We start from the raw sequence: 22906 nt of genomic DNA, 5'->3' as shown, positions 1-22906 counted from the left end.
TACTGGCATTTTATTTTAGAAAACCAGCCTCATTACTGGTAGGCGATAAACACAGGTAATGGGTAGATAATGAACTACATGATCCGATTCCAAGGGCATAAGGTAGATGTGCTTATTCCTCCTTACCTCTTTCCCAGTGCCCCACTGTACCTAAATATCTTTTTCCTTCTCCAAATGCAGAATGCATGAATCTCCTTAGAAATAAAATTTCAACAAATGTTTTTATCCTCCTCACCCTCTGATCTTTTAGGACAAACTCTGGGAAGATAAATAATCTTTATTAGTAAGTGTATCAGTTTATCTTCCTTCACGAAGAGGATTCTCCCTGCCATGTTAGGAAGAGGCACTAGGACACCTTTCCCACAACTCTGCCTGTCAAAAACAAAGTTTTCTTCAACAGGCAGTAGCTTTAAATAGTTTTTTGAATATTCTAATGGTATCACATCTACCTTTGATGTTTCATGTTACATTTTTCTGAGAATGGCAAAATGCTGATTATATTTGGTTGCTGGGATTTTGCCTTAACATACAGAGTGATAAAGGATGTTCATTCCAGCCCTAGCCAGTTTGGCTCAGTGGACAGAGCATCGGCCTGCAGACTGAAAGGTCCTAGGTTCAATTCTGGTCAAGGGCACATGCCCAGGGTTGCTGGCTTGATCCCCAATGTGGGGAGTGCAGGAGGCAGCCGATAAATGATTCTCTCTCATCATTGATGTTTCTATCTCTCCCTTCCTCTCTGAAATTAATAAAAATATGTTTAAAAAATGTTCATTCCAGACTCAGCAGCAAGAGGGAGAAGATGAAGGGACAAGACAGTTATGTTCCAAGTCAGAACATAACTAGAAGAGACTACTTATACCTAAGAATAAACAACTTTTCAAATATAGAATTCTATTAAGAAAAAAGAAATATTCTATGTGGGCCTGTTATGTTCAATGCCTGGTCTGTGCTAGGCAATTTACATTGGTATCAAATAAATTTGTTTTAAATCAACCCCATAAATATTAAACATTAGGAAGTGCTAATCACATAAAAGAAAAATAAATTCCAGGAATGGTTAAGTGCCAATGCATGGAATGGTTAAATGCCAACAGTCAGCTTCAATTGTTTTTATTACAGTAGGTGGAATTTTACTCTTAATGCATAGAATTTGAAGAAAAAAATTATATAAGCTTTAAAAAGAGGCCCTTTTGACAATTATTAATACAAATGTGAAATAAGACCCTTCAAACAAATACCAATTTCAGTAACAGTTTACATACAGCAATAATTTATTCTGAAATGTTCATTTAGTTTCTGTTGAGACACAATTCATGTCTCATTAATAAAAGAGCAGCCATCTCACCTCAAATACCAGAATATACAACAAGTTACAGCATAGCAAAAAGTCTACCTACTTTCGGATAAAATCTAGTTCAGGTAAAATAGTTTCATCCAATGTTTTACAATTAACACAGATTTTTTTTTTTTAGCACAAAAAGTGTTAAATTGTTACACTGTAGCTAGCTAATGCACGTCATGTGACCACAGAACTGTTAATTGAACCATCAGTTTCGTTCATGCAGTAAAGCAAAGCAGGCTGGGTAAACTTGCTAATCAGGAACCATATTACTGTGAATTTCACAGCCACATGATTAATTATGATGTTAGATGGACTCACAAGGACTAAAACAATGTTGGGGTTTTTTTTGCATAAATACCAATTTCTCCCTGATGTAAGTTTAGTCAGTTTATAATCTAGAAATGATTGGTAACAGCAATATATCATATCTTCTATCTGTAGTGTTCATTATTTTAAGACAAGCAATAATTAAAGGATGATGGGATGGGATGCTACTTAAATACATGTAAAACATACTGTACAAATATACTTGGCTTTACCATTTTCTTCTTACTATCAAGAGTGCCTCTCAAAATATGACCAGTGAAGACAAAGTATACTATCAAATATGGCTTCCAGAACAAAAACCCTCTAACAAGAATCAAACCTATTTACAAAATTTGTCAGTCTTTTAAAGTTTCATTTGAAACAAAATTTCTACATAGCAATTGTAATTAACACATAATTTTCTTAGCTTAATTAATTCAGCTCTTTTAAACAGACGTCACAAGGTAAGACCCAGAATGGCGCTTAGGACTTTGAGTTCCACTGGATTCTGTGTTGTCAGTTTTTGAATCTCGTTTCTTGGAGTTATTCACTGGCGTTGGGATCTGAGATGGCCGGGCTGACGTGCTATCTGCACTGCTTTTCCTAGGGCTTGGGTTGTAATTAAAAGGAGTCACTCTAGCAGCTACAGTCCCACTAGGTGAACTGTGTTTGCTTGAGCTGCTAGAACCAAATGGGGTACGCTCAGCTATAGAACTTTCATTAGTCTCTGCTGCAGGGACAGGATTACTTTGTCCCGGCTTTGCCTCAGTTCCTTTTTGGTCTGGGGCATTTACCTGAATAAAGGAATTCAGGCAGTTTTCCAAACCCATGGTGCGTATGGGACCACTGCCATTACCCACATTTGGTTTTCCCTGATTATCTTTTGAATCTTTAGCATTTGGATTTCCCTTTTCTGAAACACTGTTAATCACTGGGGGAGTATTTCCTGTGGGAGATCGTCCGGATCGAGGGTTGTTAATGGGACAGTCCTCAATTCTCACCCAAACATCCTCTGTTTTAGAAACAGCAGGTGCCATTTGATAAATTAGTGTCTTGGATTCAGCACCATTTGCAGCACCTGAGGAAGCAATATGAGAAGTACAATTTGTGGGAGAAATTTCACTTTCTTTTATTTTTCTCCATGTTCCTTTTATAGATACTTGGTTTTCTTTAGTTTGTTTGGTTCCTGAAATACAGTTCACATGTTTTTCATCCTCACTTTTTGCTTTTTCACTGGATTCCGATGAAGCAGAAAGAATTGAAGATGAACTTCCAGTTCTTCTCCAAGTGCTTACTCGAGGAAGGGATGATGAATGTTTGCTGTGCTCACGTTTCCAGGTTCCTGACCTATTAATTGGAAGTCTGGAAGGACTTTCAGAATGGGAGCGTGTTATATCATGGCGCTTTGCAGGTCTTCCATCATTATATTCTACAGTGGGACTGAGATTAGGGGGAAGTTTTCGCCATCCACCAGACTGAACAGACGAATGTGTAGATAGAGACATATCAGGAAGGGAAGGACTTAAAACTGGAGTCTGTGCCTGGGACCTTGTGGGAGAATCTGGTCTAGAAGATGGAGAAAGAGATTCAAATGAAGCAGATTCCTCCAATTTTCTCCTTAGGGTTGGGCTTGGAGCTTCTTTGATGAAAGTTGACTGGCGTACTAAAACAGGTCTCTCTGACCTATCAGATTCACTTCCACTTGATTTAGTTGAAGACATTCTAGAAAGTTCTACTTTTTTATTAGATCCATTGCTATTATTCATCTGATTCAGTCCTTTGGAAGCAGACTCACTTCTTGGGATACTACTGCCATTTTTTGATAAACCCGTTTGTTTTGTAAGGTTCTGTTGGCTCGTCTGTCTGCCTGGAGATGTGTACGACATTTTCCCAGAACCCGAGGACTTAGTTGAAGCAGTACTAGGGGACGATGTCCTTGGCAGTTGAGATAATTTGTTAGGAGGACTTATTCCATTTCTACCAGGAGAAATTGAGTTTCGTCCTGGAGACTGCATAGGTCTACTTAACGGTTGCTGGGCAGGTCTTGAAGGAGTGGAATCTCTAGATCCTGATCTAGAAGGCCCTTTATTTGACCCAGACAGTTGGGATGTCTGCCTGGTAATAGGGCTTAATTCTGACTTCACTGATGGTTTGGCTCCTCTAGGAGAAGTGGTGGCTGTCTGACCTTCACTAGGGCTTTTGGAGGCTGGAGTCTTAAAGGGTGGGCCTTTTTTAGAAACTGGACTTGTACTTGATGAGCTATTTCGAACTCCTGGAATGTGAATCATTGTCCGACCTCGAGAGATTGAAGGCATATTTGCTTGAAGGGGCTGTTTCAACTGGCTTGAAATTTCTGAATTAGATCGAACTTTTCCAGTAAGCAAACTCTTATAAACTTTTTTCCCTCCTTTGATGCCTTTATTTTCAGATTCTACCTTTTTAGCTTCCAATGTACTTTTCTCGCCAGGTTTCAGAATTCGTGGGCCTTTATTACATGTAAAGGGTTTTTCCTCTTGATCAGGTGTAAGATGAAATGGTGACCCCAGAGAGATTCCTGATTTCAGTGAAAGGATTGAGTCTGAATCAGAAGAAGCTTGTCTAGATAAACATGCAGCAGCAGCAGCTTGATGTAAACTACTTACTATGGAATTTGCACCTTCCTGAATGGCTTTCCAATCAAAATTTTCTGAGTCAGGGGATAAACCATGTTCTGAATCTGGTCTCTGTATATCTTTCAAATCAAGTGTCAAATCTTCTGCTAATATGCCACCCATATTTCTGGGACTATGCTTTTCATTATCACCTTTGAGCCTTGAAGGCTTCTTCTTTTTTGGCATTGCAGAACTTATACATTCCTGCAACAGGTCATCTTCAGAGTCAATACTGAGAGAACTGAGAGAACTGTTTCTTGAGAAACAAACAGGGGTATCTTCTACATGAAATGATTTAGGAGCATAACCTGATGCCTGAGGTTTACTTGGTTCTCCCTGTGAGGCAGGGGGCACTGTTTCTTTGATAGGTTCATTTTCTTTGTTGTTGTTGTTTTCTTGATCAATGTCACTAAGAGAACTTAGAGAGGAATTTCGAGAAAAACAAACTGGAGTATTTTCAATAGCAAAATTCTGTAATTTTTCATCAGCTGCTGCTCCTTTGTCTGGTAAGTCTTTGGATGACTGGGGGAAAGTGGACTGCTTCTGCAGCATGGGTTTATTAGATTGTCCTCGATTTATTGGATGCTTTGTAACAGTTTGTGTCTTATTACCTGATTGTTGGCTCATGGTTAGTTCTGTCTGACTGTTAACTTTAGCTTCTGATTCCTTATTGTCTTTTCCTTTTCTTAATTCAGCCTTTTCCCTGGAAAGGTCAACATCATCATCATCAAAATCTAGAGAACTCAAAGAATCATTTCGTGAAAAACAGTATGGAGTTCCTTCAATAGGTGTGTAATGATGAGGTGAATCAAAAGTAAAGCTTCCTCTGACTCGATCTTCATTGTTTGGTAGCTTATCATTGAAGTCCTTGGAATTATTTTTCAGGTTCTGTTTCTTTGAATCTTTGTTGTCTGAAAAAGTTCTTTCAGCATTTAAATTATTTTTTGAATCTGTATTTTTTTTTACATGTGCCCTATACTCAGTATTCTGTGGCATAGGTTTTACTGGTGAAGTAGGTTTCTTCTTCTGACCATCTAATTGATTCTTGTTATTTCCAGATGAAGACATAGATGCTTGTTGGACCTGGTCCATTATCTTTTTCACACGGAAAGGCTTGTGACTTTTTCCTTTGGGCATGGCAGAATTAATGCATTCTGCAAGAATATCACCTTCTTCTGTTTTACTGTCATCCAGATCAGGTATAGTTACAGATGAAGTTTTTCCTCTTTGAGCCTCATCCGTACTTCTGCCTTCCGTAGGAATGGTATCTCGTTTTTCAAATTCGCCTGTTTGTGCCCCTGCTCTAACCCCTTCTACAGCAGTTAACTCATTTGGAGGGGATTCTATTGTTAGATCACTTAGCGATGTAGCTGTAGAAAAGTTTATAGGTGTCCCTTCTACACAATATACCCGTGGCATATCATCTCCTGGTGTAAAACTAACATGCTTTTGTGCTTGTATCCTGTTTTGTGATGGCAGAAGTTTGTACACAGGCAGTTGGCTTGGTTTTCTTGCAACAGGTGGAGGTAGTTTTGAAGCACTCTGGGTCGGCTTTTTGGCTTTGCGTGAAGATTTTGTTGGCATGGCAGAAATAATACATTCTTCTAGTATTTCAATATCATCATCATCTGAATCATCTAATATGTCTTTTTCAGAATCAGTAGGTTTTTCAGCTTCTTTTTCCAGGTTTTCATTGGATTCTTCAGGCTGCTCAGATTCTGTTTCATTCACATTGTCATTTTCCTGAACTGGAGGCATTATTCTTAATTCCACATCTTTCTGTATAAATGGCTCATCGAGGCTCAGAGCACTCAGGCTAGATGAACAAGAAAATCCATCTGGAGTACTTTCTGTGGCAAAATGTAGTAAAGTATCAGCATCTGGAAGAACCTGGACCCTCTGAACTGCAGCATTAACAGCAGCTTGCTTAGGTCCACTCTCTCTCTTTTCAGCATTAGATACTTTATTTTTAGGTACCTCTTGTTTAGCTTGCACTGTTTGAGGAAGAGGAGGAGGAGGAGGGGTTTTACTTCTGCTTGGTGGCATGGTTTGTCCAGGGCTATCTGGAAGGTCACTGGGGCTTATAATGCCACTTACCATTCCACTACAGGGTTCACTCTGAACAGAGCTAGCAATTGAACGACTCTCAAAACTATCTAGTGAACTGACAGATGTACATCTGCTAAACATGAGTGGAGTCTCCTGAACATAGTGCTCTGGTGGACTTTTAGGTGTCTGGGCACCACTTTTTGATGGTGATTTGGCCCCTGAAGAAAGTTCAACAGCTTTGTGCCTGGCCGATTCTGAAGATAAACCAGAAGCCGGGAGTCTGTTGTTTTTGGTTCTAATGTGCTGTGACACTGTTGGAACTTCATTCACAGAAACTTCAGTTGCTCTAGTTCCACTGTTTTCTTTTATTTCTGCTATCTGTAATGTATTAGCAGAATCCGTTTCCTGTGTCCTCTGATCACATCCCATTTCATCTTCAGCTGATGACAAAGATGACAATGAACTGCACCTTGAAAAACATATTGGGGTGTCTTCTACACAGTAAGTCTGTATTGTCTCTTGGTTGATAGAAGGAACTTTACAAGAGGTGGCTTTTTGAGTCTGACCACTTCTGCTCTGTGCTGAACTGGGATGGAGCTGATTCTGCCTCTTGGCATTAGATGAAGGTGTGGATGTATTCTCACTGCTTGTAGAGATGTGTTCAGTTTTAGTGCTTTGTCCAGATGAACTCTTTGAGAATGAAAACGATGGTTTCTGTGAGGGAGGAATGTCTGTGGAATATTTTAAACTATAATCAATAGGCTCCTCCACATGTTTTTCTTCATTATATTTTATGCTATAATTTGTTGGTCTCTCTTCTTCTTCATGTTGCTCTTCCTCAGAGTAACGTTCACTATAGTTGGTTGGCTTATCATCTTCATAGTCATCTTCCTGACACAAAGACTGATTTACATTTTGATTAATTCCATGATTAGAACCCACTCGATTTGTTTCTGAAGCACTAGCTCCTCTTGACCTATACGGGGAAACACATTCTTGCTGTCCAAAATGTGGTTGGAACTTGAGGTGTTTATCATCAGTGCTCTCAGTATATACGGGATAAGTTGTGCTTTGACTCCTTGATTGTCTCTGTTCACTGTGTTTCATTTCATCTTCTATTATATGTTTGGGTCTTGCCCATCTTTCATTTTGTGAAGGACTTTGCCTTCCAGAGTTCAACTGCTCATCCGAATACTTAAGACTATAATTTATTGGTGTATCTAGTTCTCCATCATTATCATCCATATGATTTGCACTATGTATTTTATGGGCAAGGTCAGCTGGATATTGACCGTAGCTGCAACATTTACTTTCATCATCTTCAGAATAGGATTCAATCGAAGGTTTCATCTGACCTCTTTTACCATAACCGTCACTACTACTGACACTATTTAAACTATCATTTGAAGATCTCTTATATTCTAATTTGGCATAAGGTATAGGACATGTCCTATTTGAATTTTCTGACTTAGTGAAGTTGTAAGTGTTTGAATGTGTGTGAGCAGTAGAGCTTCTTCTTAGTGCATTCCTCTCATCTGTCCCACAGTGCAATTCGGTGGTAGACCCAGAACTTCTGTCTTCCTGAGAAGTGTGAATGGCGGATACCTCTTCCATGACTTTAGCAATTTGGGCTGCAGTGGTGGAAATCTGCAAACTTCGTTTTGAAGAGGTTCCTGGATTTTCTGTTGCTGGGTGGTAGTTGCCTAGGGTAATTCCTCGTTCTCTCTCCAAACTTCTATCTTTTTCAGAACGAGAACTATCTAAACTTCCCCTTGATGAAGAGGAGCTGGGCAACACTGTTGTATTTAAATATGGTGAAAGGACAGTCATGTTTCCAGTATTAAAATTGTCTGACCTATTATCATCATGTCTATTGGTGTCAAAAACATAGTCACCATAAAGACTTTGCTTGTGTCTTTGCTTACTACGATGAGATGTCTTGGGACTTAAATTGTCAATATTGTCAAAAGTTTCTGATAAGTGCTGAGCATCTAATTCCGCTTCCAGAGCTTTTTGTTTCCTCACATGAAGAGATGGCAAGCTTGAACCAGGAGACATTATATTGGCATCCTTATACTTTGCGGGTCTATTTGCCATGAGATTCCTTAAAGCTGCAGCACTTCCCATAGCAATCATTTTGTGCTTTGAATGAATGAGGTTCTTGAGCATGCTGACTGCCCCCATGTCCCATAATGCCTCCTGGTCTTTAGGATTTCTTGCTGAGAGATTCCACAAGGTTCCACATGCATTACTGACTATTGTCAAACTGTGAGATTTTAAGTGTTGTAATAAGGTTTGCAGGCAGTTGTTCTCTCTTAGGATTTGCCTGAAATAAAGACCACAAAATTAAGGTCAGAACCTGTTTGTAGTAACAACGAATAAAAGAATAAAAACAAATTTAAATCTAAATATAATTATTAAAACAAGCAAAAAACAAACAAACAAACAAAAAAAAACAGGCAAAATAAAATTGTACCAATTTATACTATAAATTCCAAGCATGCCACATCTCCTTTTGTTCTATCTTAGTTCATTTAAGGTTTATTGTTTTAAAGTACTCCTCTGTCAGGCTAAAAGAAGTACAATGTTCATTTTCTTTTTTTTTTTCTCAAATATATTTTATTGATTTTTTACAGAGAGGAAGGGAAAGGGATAGAGAGTTAGAAACATCGATGAGAGAGAAACATTGATCGGCTGCCTCTTGCACACCCCCTACTGGGGATGTGCCCACAACCAAGGTACATGCCCTTGACAGGAATCGAACCTGGGACCCTTGAGTCCGCAGGCCGACGCTCTGTCCACTGAGCCAAACTGGTTAGGGCACAATGTTCATTTTTAAAAAACATGTATTTTTATTGATTTCAGAGAGGAAAGGAAAGGGAGAGAGATAGAAACATCCATGATAAGAGAGAACCATGGATTGGTTGCCTCCTGCACGTCCCCTACTGGGGATTGAGTCCGCAACCCAGGCATGTGCCCTGACTGGGAATCGAACCTGTGACCTCCTGGTTCATAGGTTGATGCTCAACAACTGAGCCACGCTGGCCGGGCAGTACAATGTTCATTTTAATCGATTTTGCATATCCTATTAAACTTTTTCTTAAACAGGTACATTTACTTTATTTACAGGGTGACAGAGTTTCTCAGTAAGGACTGTAAGTGTATCCTGCTGAAAGGGACTTTGTGGTAAATCAAGAGATCTTTATGTATTCAAGGAGCAAGCTGTAAGCACCCAGATTAGCAAACTGACTTTTAGAGCAATCGCTGTCTCTGGCTAGATTCTGTGACACTGCCATCCCCCTTACAAATGCTCTCTGGAAACATTATTTCTAAAATTAAAAGAAAGGTTTTCAAAACACTTAGAGGTAACTATAAAAATAAGGATTGAGAATCAACATCGTGAACTTTGGGACTTGAAGAGCTACAGGGTACTTAATGCAGTGTAAGTTGAAGTTAATGACAAAATATTCAGCTTTAGTGGACTTTAAAAGTGACTGGCAAGGGTGTACAACAAAGTTTTAACATGGTCTTCTTTCAGCAGTCCAGCAGACATCTGAGTGCTTATTGAATTTAAAAAGACTTCTTTGAATAGCAGAAAGGGCTATAAGGCTTGTAATTTACACATCAAAAAATTAAAGAAAAGATGTTTATATTTGTGTGGTTCTTTTACTAAAAGTACTATATGATCTGTTTGAAAACGAGAGAAGAACAATGTTGAATAAAATGAATATGCTGTGAAAAATATTAATATTTTTGTTGGCATTATACAGAGCCCAAGTTCTGAAAATGTGTGCTCTGTATCTGAGGTGCTCTCTTAGGTATCACAGGTCTAGTAGACTGGATGAGTGGCGGTTGGCTAAATAATATGATTATTGATGTTAAGACACCATTAGAAAAATGTAAACAACTATATTATCTGGATCATATCTATAGGTTTTATTTTTGTGATTTTAACTTTTTCCTCTATAGATACATTATACCTCTTAGCCATCATTTGTTCATTTCTAGACATCTTTATGATACTATAAACTTTTATTACTAATGAGTAAATTAGAAATTAAAATAGTTACTTTTTCACCACAATAAATATAATTTGGCTTAGAACTTGCATAATTACACCAAACAAATGGGTCTTTTTGAGGGACTGAATTCTACACCAATTTAATTGTACACTAATTAAAAGTAATATAAAACTCTGTATTTACCTGTGATCCTCGTTTGTTGCTATCAAGCTGGACACATTCCGTAATATCCCACCTCCACTTTCAATAATGGCTAAAGTATTTGTCTGGCTCCGGTAAGTGAGAGTGCCAACCAAAAATGCAAGTGCACCATCTACAGCACATATATCAGCTTTATTCTCAGTGCAATGTGCTGACAAATTCCATAAGGCACTCAATACACTTTTGAGGGTTGATTCCTATTAAGAAACAAATTATGTGTCATCTAATTAGAGTTGGAATTTGTCCCTCATAACTTCTATGTTTACTTCTCTTGAGTAAATTTTTTTTCCCGTCCTCTGCTGCTCACCCTTCACTAGTAAATTATCAGGAATTTCCCATTTAGAAAAACTTTCATAAAATAACGAATGCAAGTAAGTCACTGATATCCCCATAATAAAAGCAGAACACAGCATTAAACTAATAACCTTCCTGAAATTTATTCTTAGTGTTTAGACAGTACACACATACCTTAAGAGCTTATAATAGCAACAAAATTGATGTGCATGCTGAAAAGATAACATTATCAGGATAAAAGAAACTACAAAAAAACCTCTATATGTTGATATAGAAAGATATCTAATAAGTATTATTAAATGAAAAAAGCAAGTTGAAGTGCAGTATGTACAACATTCTGGTTGGATAACACACACACACACACATATTAATATGTAGTTGATTCAAAAATAACAATACAACTTATTAAAAAGAAAGCACACTGGGAAAACTCCAATCCTTAAAATTCTCAAAGAAACAAAGTAATTACAAAACCAGAACTCGCTGGTATACAATATCATAGAAAACTCTCAAATTATAACTGCCACAGAAACACTCTGTATATATAATTAAGGATATTTGGTCAAAACCTGCCATGACCCTGATGCTAGTCTTTCCTCTTATTACAAATAAATCAAGGAATAAATATGCCTTAGAAATCTACTCCACTATCACAGTTAGAGGTATTCCAGAAGATACAAACATTGCAAACTGATACCTGCCTGAAGGTGCTAACAACTTACTTTGGGGAAAAAAGATGCAAACCTATTTCCATGAAACAAAGTGCTCTAAAGGAAAGATAGTTTCCACCTAAATTTAATCAAATAAAAGACTTCATGCAGGAGAGCAACTTAGTAGAAGACCTGTACACTCAGGGACAGTTTCTTCTGGCAGGGAAAACAGAATGAGGAAAGGCATGGAAATGGGAATCAGAAAGAAAGAACTGAAGAACAGAAAGAAGACAGAGAGGAGATCAAAAGTCCATTCTGGAGAATAGCGGGAATTAAGGTCAGAGAAGTCAAAGGTCTTGAATGTCACAGCAAACATTTTGGGCCCACACTAAGAAATAGCCACTGTATTATCTTTAACAGGACATTCAATGAATGAAACAATCTAGGAAGAGTGTTATTTATTTTTATTTTTTAAATATATTTTTATTGATTTCAGAGAGGAAGGAAGAGAAAGAGAAAGATAGAAACATCAATGATGAGAGAGAATCACTGATCAGCTGCCTCTTGCATGCCCGACAATGGGGATTGAGCCCACAACCGGGACATATGCCCTGAATGGGAATCGAACAGTGACCTCCTGGTTCATAGGTCGATGCTCAACCACTGTGCTAGACCAGCCAGGCAAGGAACAGTTTTAGATACTATTTATGAGAAGGCAGGAAGAAATGCTTTCACCAATCAAGATGTGAGAAGGATAAGAACTCAATTTTATAACTGACATAAAGGGGGACATTCAAAATATCCCGAGAACAGAAAAAACAGCAAGCGTTTAGAGTGAGCTTGTAAACTTCAACTGGCCCAGGAGGAGAACTGAAGATAGGAAAATAGAAGTTGCTCTCTGAAAGACTACTTGTAGAGGGATGAGGGTTTTGTTTCAAAGAAGCTTTACAGTTAGAATTAGAGGAAACAAGAACAAATGGTTAGAGGCTAAAATTACAGGTGGCAAAAACAAAGGGAGGGGGCTTCAAAATAAGGTGTGTGATAAAGTATCAAATATAGGTGTAGGTAGAAAAAAAACCAAGTTAATGTATAAATCTAGATTTTACTAATTAGAAGAAGAATTAGGAGGGACTGAAGGAGGTATACCAGTTAAGAAATGGAGCAAGTGACTTCAGGGTCTTGGCTGTTACAGGAAAAAGGGAAACTGAAGGAATTAGAATAAATTTTTTTTTTAATTTTCAAGAAATAGGGCTTTCTATAGATAGATGCAACATAAAAGGCTTTCTTCTCTCTATCCAGTCAAGAAGATATAAAAGACAAAGAGACTTAACATCTTTGAGTGAACAGTAACACTTGGGGCACAGACTGCAGGTGAAGGAAAGGTTCTATTGTGTAATAGAGTAAAAGCCAGCTGAAAGAAGTTAAAATGATGGAATATAAGGGAAATATGAAAGGTAGTTCTGATTTTCTAGGTCATTAGTAGTAAATGAAAATGAGGAAAAGATGATGACCTGAGAAAGAGAAATGTTCACAATGACTGAATGCAGAAAAAGAGGCAACAAATAAATTTTAATGCTGCTAACCAGAAGCAGGCCCAAATCAAAATTGGGTATCGTAAACTTCTGATGGGCCAGTTTTTTCAAGATTGGACTTGCATTTAAAATTTGTATATGAATTTAGGGAGAAGTGATCTTTAAAGTACTACTCTTCCTTTATAAGAACAGAGTTTGTCTTTCCACTTATTATGATTGTCTTCTTTTATGTTCCCCAGAAGGATGTATTTTTAAATCTAGCTTGCTTGGTTTGCTGCAATCAGTTTGTACGTAGATCTCTAAGGTCCTTGAGAGATGATAAAGTCATAAAGTATTCAGCAGCAGTACAAGTTCTCGTAATACAGATAAATCATAAACTCTTTCTGAAAACATGCAGGGTTGGTTAATTAGGAATCTTAAAATGTGTATAGTATCATTTTTTTGTTGAACTTTATTGAAGTATAACTGGAGAATAAACTGCACACATTTCAAGTGTGCAATTTGATCACCTTTGATGCTTCCATCACTCCAATCAAGATAATAAACATTTACTTTAATTCCTAGTAATTCCTTGTAATTCACCCCAACCCCAGGCAACTACTGGTCTATTTCTGCCATTATAGGTTACTGCATGTTTCAGTTCATTCTTTTTATAGCGAATAGTATTCCATTTTGGATATTCCACAGTTTGTTTACCCATTCACCTGTTGATGGACATTAGATTTAGTTCTAGTTTTTGGCTACCACAAATAATATCGCTGAACATCTGTGTATAAATTTTTGTGTGAATGCAAATTTTTGTTCCTCTTGGGTAAATATTTAAAGAGTAAAAAATGTGTTTTAAGGTAGGTATATATTTAACCTTTAAAAACATTGACAAATGTTCTCCAAAGAGTGGTTATATCATTTTACATTCCCATCAGCATTGCATGAGAATTTCAGCTGTTCAACATTCTTGACAACACTTGGTCAATCTTTAAATTTTAACCAATATACCATGTGTAATGGTATCTCACTGTAGTTTTAATTTACATTCTCCCCGATGACTAAAGCTGTTGAGTATCTTTTCAAGTACTTAATGGCCATTCAAGTATCTTCTTTTCTGCAGCATCAGTACCAGTGTTCTGCCAATTCGGCAGTGTTTTAAAGGTATCTTCATGCAGACCCTAAATATATTTGAATATTATCTTTATAGCCAGTTATTTAGTTAAATGTTTCTTATTTCTAATCACTTTTCAGTTGATTTTACTGGGTTTTCCAGATATAAAATAATATAACTTAGCAAAAATACATAAATAAACAAACAATAAAAACCAAAATGTTTTGCCTTTTCTGAAAAGAAAATTTTAAAGAAAGAAAATGTAGGCTGTGGTTCCAGGAGGACTGGTTGGGTGAAAAGAAACCTGAATTAGCTAAGAAGACTTGCTTAGTCCCTCTCAAATTTCAAGTTTAATAATAGTAATTTAAAAAATCTTAGTTTCTCAAATAGATATCCACCTGGACATACTTCCTTTTACAAACAAATTAATATTTGGGGATTCCTCACTCTTGAGTGAGTCTGATCACTTCTTGCTAAGCTGACCATGAAAATTTGAGAACTTTGGGGGATTGAGATTTATTATTTTGTTTTGTTAATCCTTACCCCATGATATTTTTCCATTGATTTTTAGAGAGAATGGAAGGGAGAGGAAGAGACAGAGAGAAACATTGATGTGAGAGAGACACATCGACTAGTTGCCTCTTGCACGTACCCCGGCCAGAGCCAGGGAATTGGTGCCTTTGACCAGAATTGAACTCAACCCTTCAGTCCACGGGCTGACACTCTATCCACTGAGCCAAACCAGTTAGGGTGGGGGATTGAGATTTTAAGAGAACAGAGACAACACTTATACCAGTGATTCTCACCTGGGGGGCGATTCTGTCCTTCCTCCCTTCTGGGGAACATTTGGTAATATCTGGAGACATTTTTGCCTGTCAGGACTGAGGGGAGGATGTACTGACATCTAGTGAGTAAAGGCTAGGAATACTGCTAAACATCCTACAAAGCACAGTTCAGTCCCCCCAAATAATTATCTGGGCCAAGATGTCAACAGTGGCGAGTCTGAGAAAGTTTAACTTACAGCAGGCTACAGTATAATCTTTTCCATCTTAATACTTTAGGAGCTTGGAGTAGTCTAGACTAAAGACTGATGAGATAAACAGGTCAAGAATTAGGAAATCTGTGTGGGAGAGGGTGACAAGAAAGTATCTAAGGATGAAACCATATTACAATACTAAATGTTTTCAAAGGTACCTTTTTAACTTCCAAAGCACATTCCATCAATGCTTTCACACTTCCAACTTCACGCAATGTCTTTTTACTATTTACATCTGCTCTCCAAGACAAATTCCTCAAAACACTTGCAATAACCTGCAAATGAATCGAGTTTAGAATACTTGTATTAAAATGATTTATACTGTCTGCATTTTTTATTTTTAATGCTAGCAGAGTAGAAATCTATTAAGAAATTCCTCTTAAATGCTAATATGATGTCAAAAGGAATTCCTATAATTATTTTCCTTTATTCTGATGTTAATATAACTGTAATTTAAACATGAGATACTAAAAACTGAGCCACAGCTTAAATTAATCTAAATCAGGATATTCACCAGCTAATATCTGAGAAAAACAATTCAAATTCTAAGTAGTACCTGCTGTAAGTCCTCACTTTCAGATTTTAGTTGGGCCACCAGTGCTCTCATGCAGCCTTTCATAGAGCAGAGTGTAGCCTGCAAAAGTCAGACATGGAACAGAGGGTCAGTCACAAGGCAGCCTGAAGGTGTGCTTCATTTCTGACTACTAAACTTAAAATACAGCTGTACTAGTCCCACTTTAATTATAGCTAATATTTTACCCATGAAAGATTTAGAATCAGATTACATAAATGAGAGAAAAATACTCTCCTAATCATTTGTTATCTGTTCTTCTCTTGGCAAATTGGAAAAACAAAGTGAATAAATGATAAGAAATGAGAAGCAAAGGATTTTTAAAGTTCTCTCATTTGGATACAACCAGTATGTGTGTAACACACTGGTCATGAGGATTTCCAGATGTTTTGCAATTAAATAAATCCACTACTGAGTTCTATCTTTTGCTCTTGCTTAATTATAACACAACCAAATGAATAAGGAAGTACAGTGGGATGTGAAATACAGGTTTTTTTTAGTCAGTGTTTAATGAGGAGAGTGATAAAAAGAAAACCAGTGAAAAGTAGTTTGTATGAAGTAAACTAACCCATCATACCTGAGATGTCTTAAGAAATGGATCTTCTAAAACATACCTTGTTGGCTACATCTCCAAAAGTCAAGTTTGTCAAAGCCATTCCAGCATATCGTCTTAATGTAATACTGTAGTGGTCATTAGTAAGCCCATACATTTCACAGTCCACTTGCAATAATTCTGCAATGGCCTGTAGTCCCCCTAATTTAAAAAGGGCAAGAGAAAAAAGACAATAATCTAAAATAAAACAAACTGGAACCAAGTTTATAACTTAAATATTAGGAAAAAAAATCTCAAGAATGAGAATACATGGTTTAAATTTGTCTTTAGAATTACAAGCTACAAAAAATGTTATAGGACTTTTGTGTAATACGTTTATAAAATACAACTGACAACTATCCCATTTTTCGCCAGTTTCTCCACCCTCCAGCCCTTGCCTTACTAAGTGAAATGAGCATTATACTCTATTTATTACACATACACTCTATCTTGTCAATGATGGAGAAGACTATTTTTTAACACTAGGTCTTCCTGAATGTAAACAGATAACTTGTTTTTATTATTAGGATTTTACACTCTTCATTGTTGCACACACTTGCCTAATTACTTTAATATTTTTTACCTGCTGAATAATTATCCTTAAGAATACTGAAAGTTACCAATTAAACTGTGCATGAAGCAAAGCTTATTTTTTATTTTTATTTATTTAGTTAATATATTTTATTGTTTACAGAGAGGAAGGGAGAAGGATAGAGAGTTAGAAACATCGATCAGCTGCCTCCTGCACACTCCCCAATGGGGATGTGCCCGCAACCAAGGTACATGCCCTTGATCGGAATCGAACCTGGGACCCTTCAATCCGCAGTCCGACGCTCTATCCACCGATCCAAACCGGTTAGGGCAAAGATTATTTTTTAAAATGAAAAATAATTATCTGTTCAATTTGATACTAAGTTCTATAAAACTACTTATTCATATTTTTAAAAACGTTTACTTTTCTTTGATACTCACAGGTGTCAAATACCAACTATACTAGGATTTAGTATTTTCTTTCCCCTTGATTCCCACCACTGGGTATGCTCAACAATGCCCACAGTGGTCAACACTAGGAAGGCAAGGAGAAAAATGATGAGAAAGGAAAGGGAAAGACATAAAGGCAGGGGTAGTAAAAACAAAACAAACAAAAGGCAATGCAAAATGGTGAGGGGGTGAACAAAAATAAAAATGTATGGAGGCTACTCAAATATTATTCATCAACAATATTAATCATTGTGGAAATGAGAATATTGTTTTGTCACAGAGAAGTGGGTTACACAAAAAGAAAGGATGACTACAAACAGACAATTCTTGGATACTGTAAGTCTAAAGTGTCAGTTCATTAATCTAAGAGAACCTGTACATTTAATATTTTGCAAATAACCTGGAAGGGTCAGTATATAGAGGAATCTGCAAGATTGCAAAACAGACAAAGTTCTATCTTGGATCAAGAATTCCAGGCCAGGGGATTTAAGTATAGGAAGATTCACACAAATTTTTATAATTAGCAGAAATGACAGATAAGTTTAATATAGGTACGTGAAAATTAATTTGGTTAAGGAAAATCCAAATCATATTTAGGAAGATTTTCCTCCAACTCCCCATAATGATGGAAAATATATGTAACAGTGAATAAAATACAGTCACTGTCTATATGGAGTTTATAGATTACAGCAAAGGCAGACACTGAACAACTAATTAAAGTGTGTTGGACTGTGTAAGTACAGAGCAAAATAACAGCTAGATTTAACTTAGACTGAAGAGATCAAGAAAAAGACTGAGGAAATAATGTTTAAGTTGAGACTTAAATGTTGAAGGAGTATCTAAAAAGGTGGAGTAGGAATAATAAAGCATTTTAGGCAGATGAAATAGCATATGCAAGGGCCTCTGGGCCTGAAATATACAGTGAGTCCTTGACTTACGAGTGTCCCGACTAACGAGTTTTTTGAGATACGAGCTGTCTCTCGGCCAAATTTTTGCTTTGAGTTGCGAGCTAAAATTCGAGTTACGAGCCAGCTTCAGATACCCCACCGCTAGTTGGCGCATCGAACATCACAGTGAACACCACAACATCAGCCCAGCATCACGTGTCTCACTCGTTCACTGTTTGATTTGACACACGAATAATTTGAGTTACGAGCTCCGTCATGGAACGAATTAAACTCATAAGTCAAGGCCCCACTGTACAGCATCAAGGTTACAGGAGGCTACAAATGGGTAGAGGCCAGAACATGCAGGACTTTATGTACCATACATAAAGGACTTCAGGTAGGGGAAGGAAAAATTATATATGTGCTCTACATAGAGTGGTGGTTGAAGGGTGCAAAACAGATTATGACTGGAAGTTGGGAGACAAGTAAGACAAAGTACTTCAGAATATAAGAGATGATAGTGGTTTGAATTGGGGATGAAAAGAAGAGCAGTGATTTGAGATATATTTAAGCAGCAGAATTAAAGACTCAGTTACTAGCTATATAAGGGAAGGACAGAGTCATGGATATCTTTCAAGATTCTGGCTTGAGCAACTAGGTTGATTGGAATGCTATTTTCTGAGAAAAGAAACCCTGGAAGAGAGAGAGATCTGGGGATGGAGGAGATAAAAATTTCAGTTGTGGCAGCTGAGTTAGAAATGTCTGTAAAACCTTCCAAGTAAAGATGTCAGAGGACCAATTTGATAATGTATTTAAAACTCAGGAGAAAGAACTTGGATTAAGATGTAAATTTAAAAACATTGTAATTGAAGTGGAAGACACTGCCTATGGAGAGAGGAGAGGAAGAGAGCCTTGGAGAGAGCTCTGAGGAATTCCACATGTGATGCTTGGATAAAGAAGAAGAGTCAGGAAAAGAACTGAGAGTTTTGACCCAGGAAATTGACCCTGGGCGGGGGTCAGGGGTGGGGGTGTCACTGTCGACCTGAAGACAGTGGCCCTGTGTACTGATGAAATCACCAAAATGTTGAGCATTATAAAGGAGACTCTCAAAACCAAAACAAAACATACTGTATTTTGTGCCTACATTAAATCCTGCCCAGCATAGCGATATTTGTGATAAAGATTCCAAGAAGGCACTAAATGAGCAAAGAGTTGAGTACTCTTGTATGGAAAAACTACAAAATCTTAGGATTTGATTCTGAAAAAAATAAAAATAAAGAAGGATATGGCCAATGTGAACAAAACCATGAAGAACATGGCTAATGAGAAAAGAACATTCAATAGAATTTAGGATATCAGATAAAAGAGAGAGAGCCCTTTATGTTTCAGGTAAGTAAAAATATGAAAACTCATGATTGTTAGAAAAAAAAAAATAGGTTGCTCTGAGAAAAATGCAAAGATAATGAGCATGTCCTTCTATATTTTCCTTAGTGCCTATGTTAGAAAATAGGGCCCATATGAACCAAATAGTACCCAATATGGTATCTCGTAACATTATAGGTAGTAAAGGACCAACAGCTTCTGGTGACATTCAACAGAATCTTTAATCCAAAAAAAGATAACAGAAAGATGATATAATTTTTAAAGTGTGTGTGTGTGTATAAACTTGGTTTAGATAGTCACCATTAGCCTCATTCTAAAATAAGTATCAGGGGCCCAGCATCAGTGTTTTATAGATTGGTGTTTTATAAAATATCTTGACCAGAAGAATTACCTAAGTCACTTATTAAATATGACTCCTAGGTTCCCCCCTGGAGATTGCTTTACTAAGCCAGGTTGCTACAGGGCCAGAGTACCTACATGGTTTGACAAGTAACTCTAGTGTTTATTATGATCTGGTTTCAGAAATATTAATGCAAATAAACCATGAGTTCCTGGAAAGTCAGGACTAAATCTTAACCTTTTTTTTATATTTAGTGCCTAGCAAAGTTTCTGGGTCAGAGCTAAGAATTAATAAAGTAGTAAATATATCACTACTGTTAAGAGTCTAAAACTTGCAGTACTAATAGGTGCAAACTTATATGACCCTGATAGCTGTAGAATCTTCTTGTATGGACAAATGACAGTCCCAGATGATTGGGTTTAGGAATTTCCCTTCACCTATTAGGGACTTTCCCCCTCCTTATCCCTCATAGTCAGATACTTGACGCTTTCTTACTCTATTTCTCCACAATCCACAAACCTTGATCCTTCTTTTGTTCCAGTGCAAATTCGGAGGCTAGCAATGAGAAGAAGGCAATCCTCTGTGCTATGTCCCCGCAGTCACACCCCAGAGGCCCCATCCTGCTCCTCACCTGAAAGCCCCTGCCCTAGCTCCTGTGATGAAATGCCCCGGGTAGCCTTCCTACCTGAAGAAGGAAGAGGAACAAATACTGAGTCTACGATTTACTTTGAAATTCAGATGATTAATGTGTCAGTCCTAGTCTACAGTCCATTGGAACACAGGAACATTTATAGAAAAATCTTGGCATTAGCTTAAGCTTGGATTAATTTTTCTGTTTATTATTTTTAACCCCTTCCCATTATTAATAGTATTTTAAAAAATCCATCCAAACATAAAACTTTCACAAATGTCAAGACTGTACTGAGGTGGGGAGAACTCCTAAGATTATACTCAGCTCCACAGGAGGCTGAGGGAGGTGGTGGGGGAAGGAGAGATTCAGGTGGGCCAATTGCTAGGGCCTGTGGGAAGAAAAGCATGGCTGGAGGTCAGGCCCGAAACCAGAAGTATATAGCCTCCCGAAGTAATGACTCTGAAGGAGACAACACTCATTTTGGCTGTCCAGATTCTCTGTAAAGTCTCATGACTTTGTCACTTTTAAGATAAATGATGAATGATAATGATGAGGGTGACAGGAAAACAAAGGGGGGGGGCTGGAATGCAATGTAACATAAATAGCACAAAAAGCCAGGGCACAGCTACACTAAGATGGGGACCCAGTGTACGGTCTTGCTTGTGGCACCACTAGAGAGATCCAGTTCACATGAGATGGCTCAGCAAGATGCAATTTATAAATATCACCTGTGCAAAATGAACCTAGAAATCAAAGAAAAACCGTTACATGAAAAATGGGGTGCACAAATGTAGGTGTGATTAGAGTGTGTGATAACACATACCTAAAGAAGTGTAATCCTTCCAAAATTAATAGAACGTTTCTGATTTAAATTAAAGCATAATGCTTTTCCATAATAACCAGTTTCAAAGATACCATGCTGCTTATCATGAAAATCCAGTAAAGGACTGATAACCACAAAGGTAGATGAGTATCTTCTGGTGTGCATCAGAAGTGACTCAGTTCAGGAACAATGAAGGAGCTCCACATTTCAAAATAATTCAAATTACCCTCCCTGTCAGCTGTCACACAGGGTCTACCTTGGCAATAGGGGCAAGGAGTGGCTTATTTAGTAATTTTTCCAATCTATAACTGAGATTTTGAAAATCCAAGTTAGTTTGGGGTAGCAGCTTCTATTATTTAGAACCTTTTCTTCTCTGGAAATGAGACTATCATCATTTGCTACAAGGAGGAAGCAGCTGGTAATATAAGTTAGTGGCCTTATGTTCAATTTCAACAATGATGAAATCTTTAGTATTTTTCTATGGCATTAAGAAACATTTCTGTCTTACCAAGTTCATTCATTGCATGTCTATGTTCTTCATCAAACGAAAGTTTCATTAGAACACACACAGCAGGACAGATCTGATGTTCAACAGGAGCTGGCACTAAAAAATAAAATTGACATAAACCATAATGCTTTGTTTTCTCAAAAGAAATGATGTTTACTATACTTGAAAAATACACAGGGCTCACTAACATATCCCTAATGCACAGTTTAATGGTTTAATAAACATTTGCTGAGTAGATAAATAAATATTACCAACATGGAAAAGAAAATATGAGTAAAAGGCTTTTCTTGGTTCCATAAAAATGTTTACCATTCAATTGCCCTTGACCAAGTCTGTTAGAATAAGACCCTTGCAGGTTTTTGCTATAACTAAAATAATTTAAAATTATGTTTACTACATGAAAGAATAAAAACATTTTGGTATAAAATTAATTTTATTTAAAATTTCTACTTAAACTATTGTCATGAGTGTGGATTAGAAGCACATCACTGTGTACAAATGTAGTAGAGAAAGCTAGTATAAACCTAGTAGAGAAAATTTACTTACTATATTGACAGATACTAGATAGTAAAAATTTAAAGAAAAGGTATCCAAGAAAATATACCTCCACATTTAGTATTATGCACAAGGTTTCAAAACTTGTTACCTGAAATAAAATTTAAAAAGCAAGTCTATTTTTCAGAAGCAATAATAATTCATTCTATTTAATTTTTTTGAGGTGCCGTGTGCATGTGTATTTTTTTATCAGGCGAAAGGAAAATCTTACCTTATATACTTACTAATTTTGGTTCTTGCTACAGGAATGAAGTTATGTGCCCAAGGGTTCCTGCTCCCATGTTCCCTGTGTCTGAGGGACAGGGGCTGGTGGCCAAGGGTCTCTCCTGAGCAAAAGAGCTGGGTGGCTGATCACCCCCAGCAATAGGGACCCATTGCCTGGAGCAGGATGGTGTGGTAGGAAGGGCACGGAGTTGAGAATCAGGAAATCTGGCCTCTGTTCCTGGCTCCACT

General features: G+C 37.2%; 1 protein-coding gene across 11 annotated transcripts in view; it reads right to left on the bottom strand.

The window, feature by feature from the left end:
* Positions 1-429: 429 nt before the first annotated feature.
* Positions 430-22906, bottom strand: part of APC (APC regulator of WNT signaling pathway) — a 107524-nt gene continuing 85047 nt past the window's right edge. For 8 of the 11 annotated variants that reach the window (XM_081090185.1, XM_081090187.1, XM_081090189.1 and 5 more), the window contains 6 exons: positions 21899-21994; positions 16368-16507; positions 15739-15816; positions 15341-15457; positions 10554-10768; positions 430-8674 (listed from right to left, as the gene is read on the bottom strand). In XM_081090185.1, the coding sequence (XP_080946311.1) occupies positions 2095-8674; positions 10554-10768; positions 15341-15457; positions 15739-15816; positions 16368-16507; positions 21899-21994 (7226 nt within the window). In that variant the 3' untranslated portion in view covers positions 430-2094. Of the gene's footprint in view, positions 8675-10553; positions 10769-15340; positions 15458-15738; positions 15817-16367; positions 16508-20567; positions 20622-21898; positions 21995-22906 lie in introns of all 11 variants that reach the window. The other 3 variants (XM_081090184.1, XM_081090181.1, XM_081090182.1) reach the window with 1 other exon arrangement.

This window comes from Myotis nattereri (assembly GCF_964212035.1).
Source record: "Myotis nattereri genome assembly, chromosome: 4".
Taxonomy (NCBI): domain Eukaryota; kingdom Metazoa; phylum Chordata; class Mammalia; order Chiroptera; family Vespertilionidae; genus Myotis; species Myotis nattereri.
The sequence above is the reverse complement of the archived record's forward strand: the minus strand, read 5'-3'. Positions and strand labels throughout refer to the sequence as shown.